Here is a 24,184-nt window from a genome sequence, read left to right as displayed (position 1 = left end):
ACCTAATTATCATTCGCGTTCAGACCTGTGTGCGGGCAGTGACAGCTCCTGTACAGTATGTGCACTGCTGGTAATGATCCAATTATGCGAGCACTTAAACATGGACCAAAAACCAGCATGAAGACCCTGATCAATGGGAACAGAGGGCTTTAAGGATGCTCCTATGGAAGCTACTCAGACTGATGCTGTTCTGCTTGGCTTGTGTCCCAGCGACTCTTACAGGTAACTATGGTTTAACCCTTTTAATGCACTGCCTGATCAAGGATAGTCTTTCTACTGATCTTACTCTGTTACAGCAAAGTTGCCAACAGGCCAGCGAATGGGAATACAAAATTGAGAGTGGATTGTCGCATGGCTGACCTGGTGTTAATGTGTTCAGAGTAAAAGATGGTGTTTAATGTTTGTATATACGTGTTTAAAATATATATATATATATATATATATATATATATATATATATATATATATATATATATATATATACACACACAGTGGTTGACAAATCACCAAAAAATCTACTCGCCACACAAAAAAATCTACTCGCCACCTAGTACCAAACGTGTGCTCCTTGGGCAAATATTTACTCGCCCGGGGCGAGCAAATGTATAGGTTTGTCGAACACTGTATATATATGTGTGTGTGTGTGTGTGTGTGTGTGTGTGTGTACACACACACCAAAAACAACAATAAATATGACTGCTACACCAGAAAAAAATGGAAATAAAAATAAATTCCACTGATGGACCCCCTGCTTCCTGAGATATTGCCTCCGTACGCGCTGCTGATTCTTCATGGAGGTTTAAACCGCTCGCGTCACACGGGCCAATAGGAATCTGTATCAGATTAAATCGCGGCTTGCTATCGGCTCCCTACAGGGTCCGGAAATGTAAATAACTTTCCCACGGCCACACACAGCCGAAATACTGACTCCAGACATACTTTCCCATTGACCACTTTGGCACTAGTTGGCGTATATTTTTCAATAAGCGGTAGTTTAGTGGTCAGGTCACAGCCTTTGAAGTGGGTTAACCTGGTGTGGATTCCCAGTGTCACCTCTTCTTGTGACCTTCATGTGACCTTGTGACTCTTCTCGTGCCACTTTGTCTCCCTGTGCCCCAGGCACCTGCGTAACCGTTACATTGCCGTTCAGAGGACTCGCTGTCCCTTCGTCCCGTCACTCAGCCCTATGTAATAAAATAAAAGATATAAGAGAATAGCAAACCCTGTCTTCACTCCGTAGGTATTAGATTATCAGCTCAACAGGGCAGGGACTCCCTGCCTGCAAAAGTCTATGTGCAGCGCTGTGTACACTGTCAGTGCTGTATAAAACATATTATTACTGTTAACTAAAGCCTAGGGTGAAGGTACGATATGGGGAAGGATATTTTTTTGTGCAGAGATACTATATAAAGATAGCATTATTTTGTGTACCTAAAATGTCGAGAAATTCTAAAAAAAAAAAAAAAAAAAAAACATTGATTCTTTGTGACAACGTTTTAAATTATTGTTGATTTACAGCAACAATCTGCACTGGAAGTGTTTTTTTTTTAAAATCAAATGTTTTATCCGCGGCACCTAAAAGCACAACCCACGCGATCAGCTACTATTTTATAGGATTGCTGCTTTTAAAGCTACATTTCCCCCAGAATCCTATATAAGCTTAACGCATGTAATGTTAATATCTTCTTCTCGGACCTTGTCCTGCTCTCTTTAAAATTTATTTATTTTTTGTGTGTTAAAACCATGATTTTCTTCATCCATGGTAACCTTGTGACAGTACTGGGCTCTGGGGAGAGTTTTATTTTAATATCCCGGGCATTTAATATTTCAAACACCTATATCTTCTAAATCAGGGATGCGCAAACTTTTTAGTCTGCGGCCCCTCCCCCCACTTACCTTGTCAGCAGCATTTCCGATGTCACGACATGATGTGACCCTGCGTTTCCATGGCAACGTGTCGCCAGAAGCTGATGAAGATCAGGAAGTTACAGAGGCCTTGCGCGATCCCCTGGCATTTAATTAAAATGCTTTGGGGAAGAGGGCGGGGCCTCTGTAAGCGCCGTGCCCACCCAGAAAATCACACGCCACCCCCCCCCCTAGTTTGCGGACCCTTGTTCTAAATGAAGCATCAAATTTAGAAAATAAAAACGGCGTCGGAAAGGGCAAAAAACAAATGCAAAACAAAAGGCGATCAGCGTAGACTGCGGCTTTAACAGTAAATAGGGTCATGGCACCTCAACAAAGAAATCCCATTAGCCTATCAATTGATGCAATTCCCTTTCGTATCAAAGGTATTAAAGTACAGTTCTCCCTAAAACCAAAAAGAACCAACAGCAGAGACATGTTTAAGGGGTTAAATCTAAGTGACACAAAGTGACACAAAGCAGTCACCAGTATAAGTATTTTGTAAATGTTTTTTTTTTAAATTCATTTGCAAACACAGTGAGCACAGACTCGGTGAGCGCAGACTCGGGAGAGGTTGGCTTTCCTCTGGGTTCTCCTTTCTGTGTGATATCACTGTGTGCCGAACAGGAGTTTGTACAGGCAAAGCCCCTCTCCTCCCTCACCTCCCTCTCCTCATCTTTATTGACTGTAACAGGTGCAGGTCGGGCTAGAGGTTGAGTAAGCACTTGGTTGATGAGTAACCCCCTCCCCCATTGAGAAACCCAGAGGAAAAGTCTTAATATTCTTTACTTCCAAATAAACCAAAATAAACAAATGTTTATCTTTAACTCGATTTACATTTGTTTAAGGCAGACATTGTCAGGTTGTTTTAATGCAAAGTTACAGGGATTGCATCTTTACGTGAATAACTCATATTTTTTCAATGGTGCAAAATAGCAAATTCTTTGCTCTCTTGGAAAACGCATTGGAAGCAGTTTATTTTTTATTTTTTTAGATAGAAAGCATAGGGCATACAGGGATATACCAAATAAGTAAACATGGGAAGGATGTTGATCCAGGGAGTAATCTGATTGCCAATATTTGGAGCCGGGAAGGAATTTATTTTCCCTTATGAGATATCATTAGATGAAATTTCACTTTTTTGTTTGTCTTTGATCCATATACTGTAAGTACGGATATAGGATAAAGTATCTGCCATCTAAATTTAGCAAAGGTTTAACTGGATGCGCCCTCTCCCCCACACTTTGTCCCTTACACTCACTCTCCCCCTCTCCCTCACCCCCCTTTCTCGTACACACACACACACACACACACACACACACACACACACACACACACACACACACACAATCTCCCCCTCACACATTCTACACACACACACACACACTGGCATACACTCTCTCCCCCTCCCCAACACAGACACACACACACACTCTCCCCTCCCCCTCCCCCCCCCCACAGATACATACACTGACACACACACAGACACACACTGTCTCCTTAAGAGAGCCGGCTCTAGCGCTGATGCTTCCTCTCCCTCATGTCAGTCTGAAGTTGACAGCAGAAGCAGGGAGAGGAAAGACAGCAGTGACAAGGCGGCTGCTGCTGAGCTCCGGAGCCGCCAGGTCACTGCTATATGGGGGTGCCGCCGGGTCTGGGACAGCCGGGAGAGTTGTCCCTGCTCTACCCCCCTGGTGGCCGCGGAACCCCTGTTGAACATCACCGGGATGGACGTATGTATTTTTTCATCCTCATCTACTATGTAACTATGTAACTATGTAACTATGTAACTATGTAACTTTGCATGTGACTGTGTGGGTGTTTTAACAGGCAGAGCTAGTTTACAGTAGTTGCACAATACTACACTATGGAGGAAAAGCCTCATTAGTAGGACAGATGGAATGTGACCTGCTCCCTGGTTTCATTCAGTCTCCACACAGTACATAACATCCCCCTTTGCTGCCTGCAGTGCTTTGTAAGCCCTGATCTGCCCACAACGAGACCTCTTTTGCTTTTGTCTCACTTAAACCTTGTTTTGCGTTTTTTTTGCATTCCTGAGATTTCAAGACCTGAAAAACAGGGTCTCGGGTATCTGCTGAGATGGTAAACAAATACTTCCGAAAAACGTATGAAGGAAGAGAAAAGCTTCTTCTGTAGTAGTAACAGATCAAACTTTTGAATGTTGAACAATTAGCCCATTTTGTTTAGATTCGCCGAAAAGCGAACGTTTATAAAGTTGAATTTGCACAGGTAGTGTTAGGACCTGCAAAGGGGTCACGCCATGTTGTGGCTGCAGGCTTATAACGCTTTGGCCAAAGAGTTTAACTAAATGACCCTTACTTATGAGAAGACAAACAGATAAATATTTAGCTATACAGCTCAACCCCGTTATAACGCGGTCCTCGGGGGCCACCCGCGCTATAACCGGGGTCGCGCTAATTTTTTTTAAAATGGCCACCGCGCACTTGATGGGGAGGAGGCGGACTGAGGCGCCGGCAGCCCCACACGATCCCCCAGCAGCCACCGCACTTCCCCCAGCAACCCCACACGATCCCCCCAGCAGCAGCACCACCAGAGGTAGGGGGGGGGGGTGCTGTGTGCCTGTCTGTGTGCCTGCCCTATGTCTGTGTGCTGTCTGTGTGCCTGCCTGTGCCTGCCTGTGGCTGTGTGCTGGCTGTGTGCTGGCTGTGTGCTGGCTGTGTGCTGTCTGTGTGCTGTCTGTGTGCTGGCTGTGTGCTGTAAAAAAAAAAATAATTATCCGCGTTAAAATCGGATCGCGCTATAACAGGGTTGAGCTGTATATTTTTTGGTCATTTATAGGTAGAATTGGGTATTTTTGTATTTTGCTGTATACATTTGGTCACACCCAGTAGCAGTCCTTTTGGCACAAATATATATGATATGATGTGGTGGCTGTTGGAGTTAGAGCATGCACGGATTTAGTGTGCATATATAAACACACACAATCCCTACAAGCTCAGGGCAGAAAATTACCACACCATATGTATTTTTGTCAAAAGAAGTGCTACTAGGATTGTGAGCTCTTGTATATAACAAAATACAAAAGCCTCAGTGCTACATCCAATCTGACAAATTATAAAGTTAGATACTTATCTGTTTTTCTTTTCATAAATGAGTGTCATTTAGTTACATTCTTTGGCCCACTTTTAATTTGCAGTTCATGTTAAGCACCTGTGAATGACCAGTCTATTAAGACAGCTCTCCCTCCATTAAGGTTAGGAGAGATTTTTGCGGGTACAATAGTGTTAGGACTTGCAAAAGAGGGGATACCGTGGCGGGGTTTGCAAGCTTAAAATGCTTTGGCCAAAGAAATTAGCTAAATGACCCTCACTTATGAAAAGAAAAACAGAAAAGTATTTAACTATATCATTTGTCACATTATATGTAGCATTGGCATAGTTTGTCTTCTGTTATACTGTATATATGTGTGTGTGTGTGTGCACATACAGATGTATCAAATAATATTGCACGTGCAGGTGCGGAATGGTGGGGTATTCTGTGATATTGAGCGTTTGAATCAGTGTCATGCAATCCTATGGAAAATTGGTGATACTCTGCATTATTAACTGGTGCAATGACCTTTGCTACATCTGTACATGTCCCTGTGTTTGTGTATATCTATCAATATGTCTGTCTGTCTATCTACCTATGTGGGTATCTGTCTGTCAATCTATCTCTGTTTCTGTATGTTTACCTGTTTTGTTTTTACGCTTCCTTTTGCCTTTTCAATATTCTGTAGCCCTTCCTACCTCCGCCTTACTTTGTGCACCTCTTTCTCTTTTCACCTAGAACAAGCTGGGGGGCTTCCCGCCCCTGAGAACATTTCTTTGGTTTCTACCAACCTGAAACACTTTCTGTACTGGAGTCCTGTGTCAGCCGCCCGGGGAAATGTGACCTACTCAATTCAGGTTCAAGGGTAATATCTATACTGCAAGATAATGCTATGTTGTATCTTCTGGTCATCTATGGAACATTGAAACTTACTGTATGTAAAATATATTGATGTCTATTATACATGGAACTTCCTGTTAAGGGACATAACGAAATGTGGAGATGTCCTGTTCTACTTTTTTTTCATGCGGCGTCCTTCCCGCGGCGTCATTTGACGCTACGTTGCCATGGCGATGCGTCCCTGAAGATAAGATAAGGTAAGTGAAGTTGCAGAGGCCTCACGCGATCCCCCGGCATTAAATTAAATGCCTTGGGGGAAGAGCGACGGGGCCTCTGCAACCGACGCGCCCCCCATGAAAAATCTTGCATGCCCCGCGACTCCGCCATCAAACCCCCCCTCCCTCCAAGTGCCGGTCCCCAAAGGATCAGTGTGTGTTCGGCTGCATTTTTAATTAAATCAAGGGTGCGTCTTAGAATCGATGGCGCCAGACTTTTGTCTAATGGAATGGATATTATAGCTAGACTTTTTGTTTCTCAATTTGGCTGCCAGCATCGAGTCCGGCTTTTTAGCTTTCTCAAAAAATAATCTTTTAGTCCATTTCAGGGCTGTTCTGCTTGCGATACCAGGCAGAGGTTAAGTTCTGCCTTGGTGTCGTTTAAATTTTGGAGAGCAGAAGCCAAATTATTTCTTTTATGACAATATGAGAGCGAGTCTATTTTATGGAGTGATTTTTCCTTCTTTTTCCCCGCTTCTGCTAAGTTTATTAGATAACCTTGGATTGTTGCCTTGTGGGCACCCCAATGTGTTGTTTGTGAATCTACTGTCCCTACATTGGTGTGGAAAAAATGTCCTAACTCTGAGGACACTTAAGAATATATTTCTGGGATTTTAAGTAGGCCCTCGTTAAGCCTCCAATTAGCTCCCCTTTTTGGGCAAATCTAGGTGAATGAGATCAATTCAATCGGGACATGGTCTGACCTGGAGATATTATGTATTTTGGAATAGAAACATTACTTAGAAGGGTGGCTGGGATGAAAATGTAGTCCATCCTTGATTAGGATAGATGGGGGGGGGGGCTGAGTAGAAGGTATAGTCCTTCACATTTGAGTTGTCTTCTCACCAGGCCTCTACTAGCTTCAAGGCTCTCAAACCAGACAGGAGAGACTTTTTGCCAGCGTTCCTTTGGTTGGTTGAGTCTCGAGAGAGGGGAGCCAGGAATTTATAGCCAGGTTAAGGTCCCCTCCGATTATTATGTTACTCGTGGCCACGTTATTGAGTGTTTTAAAGAACCCATTTAGAAATTGAGCACTTCTTTCATTGGGTGCCTATATATATATATATATATATATATATATATATATATATATATATATATATTTATATTTGCTAGTATGAGTTTGGCCAAACAGTGACCCACTAGTATTAGAAATCTACCCTCTCTATGCTTTTTGATTACATTGGGAACAAATGGGGTGTTGCGGTTGAAAGAAATCACCACCCCTCTCTTTCTGACCGGGCTGAAGAGTGAAAATATTGCTGAAATTGTTCATTGAAATAATTTGGAAATGCTGAGTTTTTCAGGTGTGTTTCCTGGACTAGGATCACGTCTCCCCTCATTCTTTTAAAGTCAGAGAACGCTAACCTTCTTTTGTTTGGGCTGTTTAAACCATTAACGTTTAATGATATTATTTTTAAAGACATGTGGCGGCTGGAAATATATCTGCTGGGGAAAGTTTGAGGTATTTTGAGAGGGCTAGCGTGTAGTGTGTAATGCAGCCAATCAGGATAGAGGAAGCTGCCCAGCCCCCTAGCAGCAGCAGCCCTGCTCTATCCCTTCTCAGGGAAAATCCCACGATTGGTTACTAAGTCCAGAGAGGTAATACTGGCACATACATTATCTCTTAATTTTTTACCGGACAGAGTAACCAAATACTGGGCTGTCCGGTTCAATACCGGACACCTGGCAACCCTAGTTATGTAGTATTAGATAATAGTGTACTTACATTTTTTTTTCAAATTAAACTCTTGTCATTTTTAATTAGTTTTAATATACTGAGCATCCTTTGATTTATATTTCCAACTTACTTTCCTGTTTGTGATCATTTGTTGCCAATATTCTCAGCAGTTTGAGCTGCAAACTGCAGCTAGGAGCATTTCCCCGCCGGAGAAATGCGATTTGTAGGAGACATGTGAAGAGTTATAACCAGGGAGACATCGTAATACACACTGGATTTTATTTAGCCCGAGGCTTTAAACAGTACAGCCTCATGTCAGCATTCAAAATAAAAAATACAGGCCCTTTGTAAGGGCTAACCCACGTTTCCCAGTCCCTATCTGCAGGGCTGGGAGGCTAGGCCTCTTACCAACCTCTGACCCCAAAGTCCAAATAGCTACCTGTAAGCAGGGTGCTCTTTATATTGGTCCGGGTCTGGGTTGGTGTCCATGGGGTGCACCCTTTAGCAGGTTCCAGGTTCCACTGCACCCTGGAATAGAGGGTCTGGTTCCCTCGGATCTCTCTCTGGCAGCACAGTCCTTCTATACTAGAGAGATCTGGTCCTCGTGATCTCTCTGGCAGCACAGTCCTATGCTAGAGAACCCCTTGCAGTTTGTACAGCACACCTTTTAAAGCTGCTTGATGAGCCAGGTGGAGACTAGCTAATTGACTCTAGCTGCAATTAACTAGCTCCTTGCTGGACTCATCAGCTACAGACAGGCTTTCGGTGTGCTGCCTTTATAAACCAGGGAAAGGCCTCGTCACTCAATTATACAGAAGTTAGTTGCAAAGCTTTCTTTAAAGGGAGAGTAGTGAGATTTTTTTAGGATTTCCACGAGAAGTATCACTTCTTCCCCACAAGCATTTCTTTCAATATCTGCAATTAAGACACCCAGATAAAGAAAAAGAAACCAGCAGACCTTTAACACTATTCAATACTCACTTTATTGCAACGTCACGAACCACAAAGGGACGGTTTCTTTGTTTTAGAGCCAACTTCTGGAGCAGGACTGCTTGGGGGAAAAACTCATTTATGACACGGTGGGAGTGAGATCTGGGAGGAGAGACAGAATGGGAGTACTGGGAGGACATATTTGAAAGGGCCACTATGTCCTCTATTAATTCAGATGTAAGGGAAGAGAATATTAAAGTTCTTCATAGGTGGTACCTCGCTCCACATAATTTCCACAGACCGCACACCAGACTGCTGGAGAAGATGTGGAAACAGAGGCACCTTGCTCCAAATTTGGTGGTTCTGTCCCAAAGTACAAAATCTGTGGAACAAGATAGAAAGGTTAATTTAGTAGCATTACAGGTAGAGACATCTCACTTGACCCATGGGTATATCTCCTATTTACACCCATTGAAAACGTAGACAGAAACACAGATGCATTAATGTTACATATACTTTTTAGCAACAAAATGTGTGACTGCCAAAGATCGGCGACAAATAGAAGCACCCTCCATGAACAAGGTGGAAAATAAAACCTGGGACATTATGCTAATGGCGAAGCTAATCAGTATGCTCAAAGACACCCGCCCAAGATTCTATAGAATCTGGGAACCATGGTCACCCTATAGCAATGGTAGAATTCTACCCGGGATAACCCTCTAAAACAGGTTATCCCTGTTTGACTAAACAAGATCAGGTGCAGAACAAGAACTGATATAGCAGTGAGTTTTTGAAGTGAAACTTCTTTGGTGGCGGTGGAACCTAAAAAAATCTGATAGGAAAAAACCCCTGAAAATTAGAACGGAACTCATAATGCAAGTGAGTGACTGCGCATGTGCACAATTCTCCTGCACAAATAATTAACGCTGCGTGCGCATGCGTACCAGTCATATTCTCTGAGACACCGCTCGTGGAGGTTGTAGTAAGGAGGGCGCATGGAGCATCAGCTACCAGCTCTGAGCAGCGCCTCCAGTCAGCTCTCCACCAGCCTCTACTCCCCACGGCCTGGGAAGCAAGACTAGTCAGTCACTGCCCCTCTGTCTGCTCCCCTGGGGATCCTGCACACCTCGCTGCCTGCTCCGCCTCGGCTGCTGAAGCGCCACAGGCTTAGGCCGTGTCCATGGTCGGCAGGAGTGCACGCGCGGCGCGATCACAATGCCTTAAGGCAGTGGTGCGCAAAGTGGGGGGCATACCCCAGGGGGGGCGGGAGATGTTTCTGGGGGGGGCGCAGGCCATTGCAGAGGCCCCGTGCTGTTCCCCGAGGCATTAAAATGAAATGCCGGGGGATCACATAAGGCCTCTGTAACGCTATTACTTACCTTGACTCTGCCCACGTCACTCGTGTCCATCATCAAATGACGCCGTGGGGGCATGTGACTTGACGTCACACGCGTCAAATGACGCTGCGGGTCACGTGACATGACGTCACATAACCCCGCAACTTCATTTGATGCCGCATCAATGTAAGGGAGGGGGCGCGAGCACCAGTGGAGGGAAGGCAGGGGGGCGCAGCTGCAAAAAATTGTGCTCCTCTAACCTTAAGGCAATGCTCACGCCCATAGACTGCACGCGAGGAATAAGATACAACATCCCCTTACTACTAGCCTCCCTTTACTAATATCCCCCCTTTTTCTGTTAACCCCCTTTACTTCAACCCTCCCTTTGGTGAAACCCCCCCTTTACTAATACCCCCCCCCTTACTAATACCCCCCCGCACCCACTGAGCCCTGCCCCTTCCTTACGTTTTGACACTCAAATTTTATTTTGATTAGTATGCTTGTGATTGAATTAAATATTTTTTAAAGTGCAAAAATGAAAAGAAGTTTCACTTACAACACGTGTGCTCTGCACCCCCCTCCCCCCCCCCCTGCTTTTTTCTTTTAACCGGACAATACTTAAGTTGTCTGTAACTACATTTTGAGATCTAGTGCAACTTAAGTGTAGCAGTATATATGTATTCCCCCACCTCCCCTCCCCCACAATTCCTACTAAAGTAAACCTTAAAAAACAATAAAGAAAAAGTGGGGGAAAAAAATAAAAGAACTTAAAACAGCATTCCCCCATAACTAACACCCTTTTCTTTACAGGATTGGAACTGGGGGTTTTCTGGAGTTGAAGCTTGTTATTTTTAGTTATGGGGACCCCCCAGGCTCTGAGATACTTACATGTGAAATTACCAGTATTAATTTCTGGGGATTACCAATAATGTTGCGGCTTCCTCCTGAGCTGAGATTTGTCAGCCATTTTGTATCACCTGGAGGGAGTTATGAACCTGGTGCAACTTCACTGGGATGTGTCTTGGGAACCCCCGGAGATATAAAAAGCGATGTTCAGCTGCGGGCGACCTCCTGTTCCCATACGCTAAGGGTGGATTAAAAAAAGATGAGTCTGAGATATTTCTGTTTTGGGAGAAGTTGTTATTCGTGGTCTGTTTTTAAAAAGATGCAGAATACTTTGAAATTTGTGAATTTTCTAAAACAGGAGTGTGAACCTTTGCATTGTCTTCTCAGGGAGTTTGAGCGCAAATACAAAAACCAGAGTTGGAGTGAGGCTGAAGAATGCCCGTCTATCTCTTCTAACCGGTGCAACGTCACAGAAGACATCTCCTCCAATGTCTTCTACAACCTGCGGGTACGTGCAGAGCAGGGAAACCAGACATCACACTGGGCCAATCTCTACCCGCCTTTCAACAGAACAACAAGTAAGGACCTGCTCTCCTGCCTCTATCTGCTAGGCTCTTCTTAATTATACACTAAAATATCAGGAAAGCCCAAAGAGATGGTTACATAAGGTCACATTGGTATAGACAGATAAACCTCACTTGGGGCTGGAGTTAAATTGGATTTGAAATACAAAGGGGGTGGTACAATGGACAGAAGACAAATGACTTGAACGGGAGTTTTCGGACGATCGTGGTATAATCAGCCTCTTCGGGTAAGCCCCTAAGAAAGTGTAGTGAGTTTTCCATTTTCTGTTAATTCCTGGGGAGAATCACAGCAAATCTCTGTTTTAGGGCCCTGCTTGATAAGCGGTGCTTGGCCATAAGACACATTCTGTGATGGAAGACATCTTATGATTCATGTAGTGTAATGGGGTCTTCCTGTTCTGGAAGTTCTCTTATGGAGTAGCACTGCTTATTAAATATGGCCCTTGTTGGTTTTAAAAGTCAAGGAACCCTAAGGATAGCAGTAGAGGTTTGTTGTAGGATGTGATATATTTTAATGGACCAACAGGAGAAATCATCATAGCTGTAATATGGTACAGAGTTTTCCAAAGCTCCCAGCACTCTGTTTTATATGTACAAAGCTTTCAGAGCCCCCCCCTTCATTAACCCACTTCTTCCCCCTTGTTACCAACTAAACCATATGTCACTCTCCCCCATGGCATCCAACCCACTCCTTCCCTAATATCACCACTCCATTCTCCATGACACTCCCCCACTTCACTCTTGCCATACCACTCTCTCCCCCTGCCACCACAATCTCCCATGTCACTCTCTTCACCCCCATATCACTATAGCTTCCCCCATGCCATTCTCCTCCCCCCAATATGTCACTCTCTCTTCCCCCAATATGTCACTCTGTCTCCCCTTTGTCACTCCCTCCTCCCCGTCACCCTCTCCCCCCTCCATGCCTCTTTCTCCCCCAATGACACTCTTCCCCCCAATATCACTCTCTTCCTCCCCCAATGTCACTCTCTTCCTCCCCCAATGTCACTCTTCCTCCCCCAATGTCACTCTCTTCCTCCTCCAATATCACTCTCTTCCCATCACCAATCCCCTCCCCATGTCACTCTCTTTCCCTGTGTCACCCTTTCCCGCCTCAACTCTCCCACTTCTCCCATGTATGTGTTTTACTGCCTCAGTAAATCTTAACCCTTTCTGACAGTGAAATGGTTAATGGCAATGGGCTTTTATAAGTATATCCTGTATCCTGCCACTGGTTTAGTACCATTTCTGTGTTAGTAGAGCAGGCTCCTTGTAGCTTGGCAGAGTCTAACATACAAACTAAACCCTCAGTTATTGTCTCAGAGGAGAACATTGCAGAAACCATGCACACAATATTATTTCACTGCACTCTTGTCTAAACCTGCCTAGTGAGTTTAACAAATATGGGTGGATATTTTTACTTGAACTCCTTCTCTACCAGCTAAATTTGTATAGGTGCTGTCTCATGTATTTGGTATCTCTCCCTCATATGTGTATATATACAGATAATATATACACACAAACACACATATATATATTATGCACGCACGCACGCACGCACGTACGTACGTATGTATGTATGTACAGTGTTGAGAAATAGTGTGTGAACCATTTAGGATTTTCACATATTTCAAACCAAAAATGTTATGAGATCTTAATCCAAGTCTTAATAATAGATAAAGATAATCTGATCAAACAAATGACACAAAAACATGATACTTTTTCAACAGTTATTTATCCACAAATGATTAAATATTCAGTATATATGTGTGAAAAAGTATGTGAACCTTTAGATTCAGTACATGGTGGCGCCCCCTTGAGCAGCAATAACGTCAACTAACGTTTCCTGTAACTGCTGGTTAGACTCTCACATCAGTTTGGAGGAATTTGTGCCCATTCCACGTTACAGGACTGCAGCTCAACCCCGCTACAACGCGGATCCGCTTATAACGCGATGCACGCGCGGCTCCCAATTGTCGTATGTATGAATACTTTACAACACGATTATTGGTGTATTAAATACTTTGTTGTACAATGCATACAATTGTACTTTATTTCTACTGCGATCCGCTTATAACGCGATGTGATTCTTTGGACCCCAAGCACAGCGTTCTAAGGGGGTTGAGCTGTACTTCAACTCAGTGACATTTGGGGGCTTCCTTGAATGGACAGCTCGCTTCAGGTCCTGCCACAACATTTCAATGGGGTTTACATCAGGACTTTGACTAGACCATTCTAAAACACATAATTTCTTCTTCAGCAGCCATTCTTTTGTAGTTCTGCTTGTATGTTTTGGATCTTTGTCTTGCTTCATGACCCACTTTCACTTCAGCTTCAGCTCATAGACGGATAGCTTGACATTCTCCTCTAGAATCTTCTGATACAATGCAGAATTCATGGTTGTTTCAATGATGGCAAGCCGTCCAGGTCCTGAGGCTGCAAAGCAGCCCCAAACCATCACACTCCCACCACCATGCTTGACGGTTGAGAGGAAGTTCTTCTGTTCGAACGCAGTGTTTGGTTTTCGCCAAACATAACATTTCAGATTGAGTTAAAAAAAGTTTTACCTTTGACTCGTCTGTATAGAGAACATTGTTCCTGATGTCTTGTGGATCATCTGTATGCTCTTTGTCGAACTTCAGATGGCAGCAATGTTCTTTTTATAGAGCAGTGGTTTCCTCCAGTCTTTTCTGATAGTTGAGTCATGAACACCCACATAAGCCAAGGCGAGAGTGTCTGCAGATCCTTGGATGTTACGCGGGGGTTCTTTGTGACTTGCTGGATGATTTGCCGTTTTTTCCTTGGAGAGATTTTGGTAGGACGATTGCTCCTGGTTAGAATAACTGTGGTCTTGAACATTCTCTATTTGTCTGACAGCAGATTTGTGGCACCACAAATCCCTAGAAATGGTTCTGTAACCCTTTCAATAACTGCTTTTCTGCTGGTATGGTGAAGACCAAACTCACAAAGTTTCTGATCTTTACCTACACCTGAAGATCTACCTAATTATTTTAAACACCTGATTCTAATTATCCCTTTAATTTAGCTGATAAAACCAAGGTTTCACTTTTTCACATACCGTTACTTATTGTTTGTATAATTCAAACATCATTTTGTTTCAAAAGATATGGAATTGGTTAATATAAACCCTGTTGAATATTTAAGAAAAGACTGGTTTTGATTTGAGGGTTATCATGGAAAAACTATGGACTTTCCATAATTATCATTGTGGTTCACAAACATTTTCTCGCCACTGTAGGTATGTGTGTATGTGCACTGTATGTGTATATTAATATATATATACGTTTCGTTATATCTTTATTTGGATTCACTTCTACTGTGAAATAATCCATATGTAGTTTTCTGTTTTGCCAAAACTGAGAATGTTTGAAAAGGAACAAAACTGATGCCCACAGACATGAACTTTTCTGCATCCCATTTTATTTTGGGTGTCAGGTAAGTTCTCCCCCATCTCTTACTATGGTATCACTTTCTTATATACTGTATAACTGTGGCTTCTGTATCAGATTTGCAACCAGAATGCTTTTCTGGTGGCTTTTCAGTGATCTTTACCTCTAACTCATGATGTTGTGTCCACAGCTATCCTCACTCCTCCTGTGATATCTCTCCAAGTCAGAGGACTCCACATAACAGTGGACATTGAAGACTTTGGGCCATCATTCCTGTTCTTTTTGTTTTGCTGGAGGAAAGGGCAGGACGACGTGGTGAGTGTGCCTTGAGAGATGGAGGTGTAAGAATTCATTGAACACACAGGGCTGAGTAGGACTTCACTCCTCTAATTGGCTAATGCCTCTTGATAACTTCAAATCGTCGTCATTGGCTCTCCAGCAGCTGGAGTCTTTAATTTTCCCTCCTTGTGCACTCTAACCCTTATTAAACGCCAATAGAAAAGTACTTGGCGTGGAAAACCAGTCTCTGTGGCTAGTACAGTTGGATAGAGTTCAGCAGGAGCATGCAATGCCAAGAATTAACTTTATAATCAACACTCTGGTCTGTAGATTGTGGCTTCTTTAAAATATTTAATTTTATTGTTCTTCTTGAAAAAAATGCTTACTGTTTTGTTATTAATATATAAAACAAAGATTTGCCTCTTTGATGTCACTTTTGGTACAGGATGTTCCACATGTCATAGACATCATTGTGATGTCACATAACTTTAAACTCTCTATAAATGACCAGAAGTCCGGAAGATAAAATGTCACTAAATGATTGGGCAGCAGAGAGGCTTCTAACACTGGGGACACATCACTGCTAAAGAAAATCAATCTGAAATGAAAACTTCATATTAAAATCCCACTCTTTTCAAACACCCCCTCCTGTTATCACCAAATGGTCCCTGTCCCCGGCAAAGCCATAAATGAGATCACAGGAGGTGACAGCAGAGAGACGCAGAACACTGAACATGTCGGCACACAGAGGAAAACCACGAAGTCTATTACTTGGGATAATTTAACTGAATTATTAATATTTACTCCTTTCCAGGACATACTTGAAAACAAGAGGTAACTCGCAATGTATTTTCCCTGGTAAAATATTTTATACTTACTGTCTTTCATAATTAAGGGGAAAACTGTCTTGATTAAGTGTTCTTTTTGCCTTATGAGTGGGAGCAGAGGGATGCAGGGATATTACTGTTATACTCATTGCATGGTAAAGATTTGATGTGTGTGTATGTATATATATATATATATATAGTCATTGGTATGGAGGTTTGCACTCACGTTTGTTAGAAGGCAGATGCTTGTCCCATATGAAGCATATAGACATGTGATAACCAGGGGGATCCCCCTGGTTATCACATGTCTATATATATATGTCATTATACTGCGCTCAGGTTAAAAAAATTGACTCGATAACATTATAATGCCCAGTGTACTATGAGCTGCAAAGAGTACAAACTATGAATATTTAGCCAAGCCTTTATTTGTAGGTGCACAGCATGAAGATGACGAGAAGTGCCACAGCCACTTACCTGGGTGCTGTGGAAGGAGGGAGCGAGTATTGTGCACAAGCTATTGCATACGCAAAACCCATCTTCAGGAACAGTAGTGTCAGCTCTCCTGTGTGTGTTACAGTTGGAGGTAAGAATTAAGGGTTTGGGTATATATAAATACAGTATATATATTTGTATGTGTGTATATATATATGTATGTATGTTTGTGTGCATGTATATATATATATATGTGTGTGTATTATGTGTGTATATATAGAGATATATATAGATATATAATTGTGTGTATGTGTATATATATATTCTCTTTCTTATGTATATATTTTTATATGTATATATATAACACAAACAAGACAAAAAAAGTCTCAATAATGAGCACACAGAATATCCCTAGAAAATATACCAAACTTTAATGTGATCAATTATAACAAGTTAAAACATATTAAAACCAAAAGGGGCGGGACCCTGAATAAACAGAAGTGCATACAATCCACAAGCTGTGGCTGTCTTACCTCAGTTACACTTTATTGTTGCATGTGTGGTGTAAATGTGTTATGTAGCCAGCATTATGATCCGTGTAATCCTTAGGTCTTCCAGTATACACATGACCGGCCGGTCTTGCTGACCTGGGAAAATATTTTTTCCTTAGGTGTGCACCTCACACTCTTCATTTGCATTAGCGTGTATTTAGTGTGCAGGTGTAGTCAGTCCATCCAGTCATTGTGGATTGTATGCACTTCTGTTTATTCAGGGTCCCGCCCCTTTTGGTTTTAATATGTTTTAACATGTTATAAATGATCTCATTAAAGTTTGGTATATTTTATAGGGATATTCTGAGTGCTCATTACTTCGCACAACGTCTCGTTGCCACAGCAACACAGCATTATGAGGTAATTTGACGTTGCAAATTCGCATTGCCATGGCAATGAGTCATCGTGTGATGTTGCAGCGTCATTTGATGCTGCCAAAAGAAGGCGAAGGCAACAGGAAGGCGGAGGTGGCAGCAGATAAAGAACTTCCCATCAGGTAGGCCAGAGAGCGCGGCCTCTCTGTATGGGGGTGGAAATGTTTGCCGCGTCAAAATTTAGCCGTCCTATGCCTGGCCCTATCCGGCCTAATGGGAAATTTGCTACTGGTCATGATGTCATGCCGGCTTGTAGTCATTTAAAATCAGAGACAGAACATGAAACACAGACAGCCCAGTGCTACATCCATTGAGGGGCTCAAGGGCTTACGACACTTTGGCCAAAGAGTTAAACTAAAAGACCATTTTCTTCAAAAAAAGTCTGCGGGTGGAATATGGAAGAGCGCATGTCACTGTGACGTCGGAACATCAATGCTTGTAATGAGCATAGCTGTATTGATAGCAGGATTTCCCAGCTGAGCGGCGTTACTTACGAGTGATGCGCCATTCCATCTGAGCATGCACAACTATGTGTCTCACACGGTGATTGGAGACAATTTTCGGCGCGAAAGTGACGTCACGTTTTGGAGCCCTTTAAAGACAGAGCTGTTCTTAAGTTACTTTACCACCCTGGGGAGAAGCCCGCAAGGGCGAAACGCGTTAGTGGTTGTTAATCTGACGCTGTATTGCTGCTCTACCTTGGACATTGGTAATACTTTTTGTGACTTTGTTAATTTTTCATCATTGCCACAAAAAGTGTGGGGTTATCCCTATCAGGACATTTCACTCATCAGTTGCAATGAATGTATATGAGCTGAGAATACTTATTATGCCGCTCTTTGTTTTTTATTTTTTTATTTATAAAAATGTTTTAGCAGGAAGTAATACATTGAGAGATACCTCTCGTTTTCAAGTATGTCCTGGGCACAGAGTTATAAAAAATACATGGTTACGATAAAAGAACAGGGTTATACAGGTAATTCATAGACATTTCATGGACAGATAAAGTTGGAAAATTGGGTACAGGGGATAAAGGGCTTATGTGTTTCAGATAGAAATAGAGCAGCTTCAACATCACTTTAACATCAACTAACATCAGCGAACGGCAGCAAACGGCTCACGCCCTTTGGCTGCCCTTCGGCTGCGCCAAAGGCTGTGCGCCTTTGGAGCAACGCAGATGTACGCTGGGTGGGTGAGGTTGAATCTGGTGCGTCTGTGAACAAAAAGATCTTTTCTTTGTCCCCTTGGCTCATTAACATTCCAGTGGGTGGGGTTGCCAATTCCACAAAGAACAAGCACATGTTAACCCTTAGCACGCTGGTCCTGTGCAGACGGGAGCAGTTCTTGGGGGGCCCTCATCAGGCTGTGCGCCTTTGGAGCAACGCAGATGTACGCTGGGTGGGTGAGGTTGAATCTGGTGCGTCTGTGAACAAAAAGATCTTTTCTTTTCTATATATATATATATATATATAATATAATATAAAGCAGGCACACCAGGTCTTGTAATACAAAACCATTATTTAAACATATCGACATTTCCAGCTCACTATGGAGCCTTTCTGAAGATGTCTTGATAAAGGCTCCATCGTCAGTCCAAACGTCTATAACGTGGCGTGCCTCTACATTCTGGCGTATATATTATATGTGTAGAGAACAAAAAGAAGACAACGCGGCTCCCATAGCGTAATATTGTCAAACAATTTTAATAAATGCCAAAGTGCATGAATCACTACCACTCGCAATGTTTAAAAAGAATATAGGCAAGGGACTCAATAACATTTTGAGAACTTCACCCGCTCCACATGCAGGCGCACTAGTACACTCCACGCTGATGTGTGTATGTGTATATTTGTGTGTAAGTATATATTCAGTCCCAAGGGGAGAGAGATGAAGGGGGGGTGGGAGGGAGTGGAAAATGGGGGGTAGGGAGATAGGAGGGAGAGTGGGGAGGAGAGATGGAATTCTATAAATTAGGTGGGGGAGGGGGCAGTTGGTGGAACTTGCCCCAGGCGCAAATATACAGAGTTCCATATACTATATATATATATATATATATACCATAATACTGAGTTAAGTTATGGTGAGTAAAAAAAGTGACAAAAACCCTCCACAGGAAAGCAAATATGCAAATATAGCTGTATGCAGATGAGCATACAGCTATATTTGCATATTTGCTTTCCTGTGGAGGGTTTTTGTCCCTTTTTTTACTCACCATAACTTAACTCAGTATTATGGTTTAGCCTATCCCATAGCCTCTCTTGCATTCCCAGTAAATCCAACCCCACACTGATGAGACCCATCAAGGTCGAAACAGCTGTCTGTGGGTGGTTTTCTGGGTATGCACCTTAACCCTGGCTGTGCTCAAAGCTGTGACCATGCAGCAAGCTTAAGCCTATAGGGAACCATGTTAAAAATGGTTATTGAGGCAAAAAGTGACACTGTGTGCTCATTTGCATGTCATTTCCCAGAATCCCTTGCTGCAGTGGAAGTGCTGTATGCTGGGTGATAATGGGGAAAGGCAGGGTTGCAGACCTGCCTGAGACATGCAGATGAGCATACAGTTATATTTGCATATATATGTGTGTGTGTGTGTGTGTGTGTGTGTGTGTGTGTGTGTGTGTGTGTGTATATATATATATTTTTTTTTTCAGTTCCAGTAAAACTCCTTCCAATGTCTTTATCTCTAGCAGGCAGACTCTCGCCTTTAGCTACTGGCTTCGTTGCCTTTATTGGGGTAATCGCCGGGCTTGTGCTGCTGCCATTATTAGCCTGGAACGGGTTCCGCCTGCTGCAATATTCCTGCTGCCCGGATGTGGACATTCCAGACATTTTGGTAATAGCTGAAGTCTGTATCCACATCTCTCTGTCTCTCTGTATATATAATTATCTGTCTCAGTTATAAATAAATATCTAACTACAGTATTCTAAATACACACACGCACACACAAATCTACATATAAGACGTGTATATGTGTGTGTATATATATAAACAAAAGACAGGGGCGCCCAATGCTACATCTAATTGACAAAACATATAGAGTAATAAGTATGAAGTTTAAATACTTCAATAATAATAATATTTTCTTGGTTATTTAGTTAAACCCTTTGTGGCCAAATTGTTATAAGCCTGCATACCAACGTCAAGGTATAACCAATTAATGCAGGTCCTAACACACATTCCCAGCACGCTCTAACTCCAACACCCAATATATATATATATATATATATATATATATATATATATATATATATATATATATATATATCTATCAAAAAGAGTGCTACTGAGCGTGGCCAATGTATACAAACAAAAGACAGGGGCGCCCAATGCAACATCCAATTGACAAAACATATAGAGTAATAAGTATAAAGTTTAAATACTTCAATAATAATAATAATAATAATATTTACTTGGTTATTTAGTTAAACCCTTTGGCCCAAGCATCATAAGCCTGCATACCAACGTCAAGGTATAACTAAATTTGCAGGTCCTAACACTACACTGTGAACCCTTCCTTTTACCTCTGTATGAGGGGTAGCAACCACAGTGAGTCCTGTCCATTCAGAAAAATGCAAAATGCCAGAACCTCTCAAGTTAAAAAGGTGGGGAGGGGTGAGCTCTGGGAGGAGGGGCCACTTACCTCCAAAAGACTCTTACCAGTCAGGCCCATTTTGGCTTTATTTTTGTTAAATAAATCATGACACGGTGTAATATGTCATGTGTTGTTCATCTGAGGTTGTATTTACCTCATTTTAAGACCTGCTAAGGAACAGATGATTGTTATTATGTCCCGATATGTAAAACCATAGAATTCAAAGAGGGTGTACTTTCTTTTTCACACAACAGTATGTATGTATGTATGCATACATACATACACGCACAGTCACACACACACGGTGTGAAAAGGGTGTTGTCTGCCTCTACAAAGGTGTGGCTACTTTCATAACAACCATGAATCCCTGTTGTCTCTGGTAAAACCCACACTAAACAAAACAGTTTGTATTGTAAACCCAGTGCACATCACATTCTCACCTATTGTGCCAAACACTTCATAACCCAGCCATGTCCACAATGGAGTAGCAGGGAGCATGCAGATGTATGTAACTAATTCGAGCCACTCCACTGCTGGAAGATCTGTGTTTTTCTAAACTCTTCTTTGTTTCCATGATAGAAGGAAACCTACTCTTCCCGGAAGACGATCAGTAGAAATTACTCAGGGGTAGAAAACTGTGAGGAGATCCTAAGCGTTGAGCCCAGAGGCTGCACGTGAGCAATCAACCAAGTCCAGTCTCATATAATGGAACATCAACCCAAAAAGAGATATAGTCTAAAAGTACACCGTCTCAAAGACTCGGGAACTGAAGCATCCGATGACTTGAAGTCAACCTCACTTTTCACATTGGTTTCCAAGATCTCTGCCGGACTATACACTCACATGTCTTTGGATATGCCCTTTTTTGGGTAATGTTTCTATTTTTATCGCTTAAATTAGTCTTTTTTTTTCTTTTTGTATATATGTTTAATTGACTTGTGATTATGTTACTATGACTTTAGTAATATAGAAGAATTGGGACAGAGAGAGAAGAGAAGAAAGAGAGATGACAGGTAGTGGAAAGAGGGCACAGTGGATTCAGTGAAAGAAGAATTATGAGTATTTTGAGGTCACCATCTATATTGCAGATTCACCCCAATTGCAATAAAATGTTATAAAACAATTGTAGTTATTAAAAGCGGCTGCAAGAGGGCAGTGCAGGACAGTATTCCCTTGTGTATAAACTGCAGGAGTTCCTTAAGGATTAATCTACCGAGAGAGTAATTGAATTTATTTGGATATACTTTTTGCATATTTATATTAGCTTATTTCCCAGGTATCTACTGTGTGTTCACAGGTAGGCCTCCATATGTTGCATTGAGTGTTTTGAAAGGTATATAAGTCAATGGGTACAATATAAAATAGGACCCTCTACCTCTCCCTTCTCTCCCTACCTCATTGACCCCTCTCCTTCTCCCTCCTTTCTCCTAAGCGAAAAGTTGTTCTCTTCAACAGCCCATAGTTGCCAACGGTATCGAATTGGCCGGGACAGTCCCGAAATGTGATTGTGTGCCCTGGTGGTTTTTTGTCTTGGCCAATGTCCCGGGAGGTAGACCGTAACCACACAGCTCTCCAGCGGAGGCGTGATTGGTGTGTGGAGCTCACTACTTTGTGCGGCACAGGATTTCTCTGGCAGTTCCAAGGTCACATGGTGCATGCCGACGCCAGACTCCTCGTGGCTTGCTGGTGGGCTGCTCGGCTCGAGTCCCAGTGAGGCTGGAAGGGGGAATAAATGACAATGGAGGAAGGAACGCAACATAAGAGCTCTTTATCATTACTGTCCAGTATTGTTTAGGATTTTTGTTACTACTTTTATTCACCATAAATGCTTTGTGTACCTGGTTAATTTATTTAAGATGTCCCTGTTATTTCTTCTTGTAGCTGCTCTAAATATCTGCTGCATTATCTGAAGCGGCTTTCTATCCCATTAGGCCGTGCTTTTAATGGCGGCGCACGTGCGCAGGATTCCGCGCGCAGCCGGAACAAACATATGCCGAGCGATGAAGGTGCACAGTGCGAGTAGCCACACAAACGAAATTCACGTCCAGGCGCGCGACAGATTTGACAAATTGGTTTCATCAAGGTGAATGAAGATAGTGTAAAAATACCGGCATTGCGCGCTGCGGCCTCCAATCCCGTCCGCTTCCTGAAACGTCAGGAATACAAGCATATTTACATCCCTTTCCTCTGAGTTTATAGTTACATGCTGTTGCCTTTTTGCACGAAAACAATTCAAAGCCTTGTCAGAGAATTGCTTGTATACTGTAAGTGTTTACTATCAATACTTATTGGCTTGAATGCATGCTAAATTATTTTATTTACTGTATGTTTTGACATGTCTTTTAATTTTTAGTCTTAAACAAGCACTTTCTCATCCAGAGTGTCAATGTTTTGTATATTTCTGTCAATAAAGTTTTGTTATTTTGAATATTCCGTCCGTGCGCGCTGACACTATCACCGCGTCACAGCGGACAGGATTGGATACCGCCGCACGCACTGCCGGTATTTATACACCCTGGTGAGTACTACCTTCATTCACCTTGATAAAGAGCCTTGCTCGAAACGCGTAGGCGGGGGTCTTTCTACCCTATAATGCAGCTTTTTTAAACAGATCCAATAAATGTGTTACTTTTTCTCCCATGGTACGCTCTCTACTTGACCTCATTCACTCGTCTGCTTGGAAGTCGTGCTCTGTTTTCTTATCTACTTTTTCTACTGTAAACGAGGCCTTAGAGATGGTCCTGAGGAGGAGTACTGAATAACCCTTCTTGCCCCCATGTGTTTTTCTGTGTAACAATAAAGATTAAGCTGTGTAATACTTGTTCAAGAACAAATGTATAAAGATATATATTGCGCCGTTTTCTTTGTCGCAGTTTTTTTTAAACGTATCGCTGAATATGTTCATGCTGTAAAGATTTATATATTTAATAAAGTATTTTCACAAAAAAAAATCTGATCCGCTTTCCCCTTTTAGGCAAGATCTCACTGAGTGCTTTATAGACGGTATATTTTCGGAGCTCTGCCCTTTTGAGCCTGGCGTCCGCATACTAGGACTGAAGACAGTGACAAGAAGATAATGTTGCTTACATACAATATGTTCAGTATGACACAAAGAAAACAAGAGCTGAAAGTGTGCTGCTGCAAGACCTCTGTGTATAACATCAAACTACATAGTTACACCTCTTCTCTTTCTGCCCCATCCTCCACTCTCCTCTTTCTGCCCCAACCTCCCCTCTTCTCTTTCT

At 42.4% G+C, this 24,184-nt stretch overlaps 1 protein-coding gene across 6 annotated transcripts; it reads left to right on the top strand.

Moving 5' to 3' along the window:
- On the top strand, positions 1-23,847 carry IL20RB (interleukin 20 receptor subunit beta). Of its 6 annotated transcripts, XR_012788001.1 has the most exons (9): positions 7-222; positions 3,453-3,638; positions 5,716-5,842; positions 11,274-11,464; positions 15,071-15,195; positions 16,422-16,572; positions 20,034-20,191; positions 21,519-21,808; positions 22,871-23,847. XR_012788001.1 is itself a non-coding variant. In XM_075570308.1 (8 exons), exons 2-8 carry the CDS (start codon positions 3,542-3,544, stop codon positions 21,615-21,617), a joined length of 948 nt encoding a protein of 315 aa, XP_075426423.1. In that variant the 5' UTR covers positions 7-222; positions 3,453-3,541; the 3' UTR covers positions 21,618-23,847. The 6 variants fall into 6 exon arrangements, 5 of the variants coding, with proteins under 5 accessions (XP_075426426.1, XP_075426425.1, XP_075426423.1 ...); XM_075570308.1 differs by having other exon boundaries at positions 21,519-23,847; XM_075570309.1 differs by having other exon boundaries at positions 8-222; positions 20,034-20,179; positions 21,519-23,847.
- The last annotated feature ends 337 nt before the right edge of the window (positions 23,848-24,184 follow it).

Source organism: Ascaphus truei, chromosome 14, assembly GCF_040206685.1.
Source record: "Ascaphus truei isolate aAscTru1 chromosome 14, aAscTru1.hap1, whole genome shotgun sequence".
Taxonomy (NCBI): Eukaryota; Metazoa; Chordata; class Amphibia; order Anura; family Ascaphidae; genus Ascaphus; species Ascaphus truei.
This window is presented reverse-complemented; position numbering and strand designations above follow the sequence as displayed.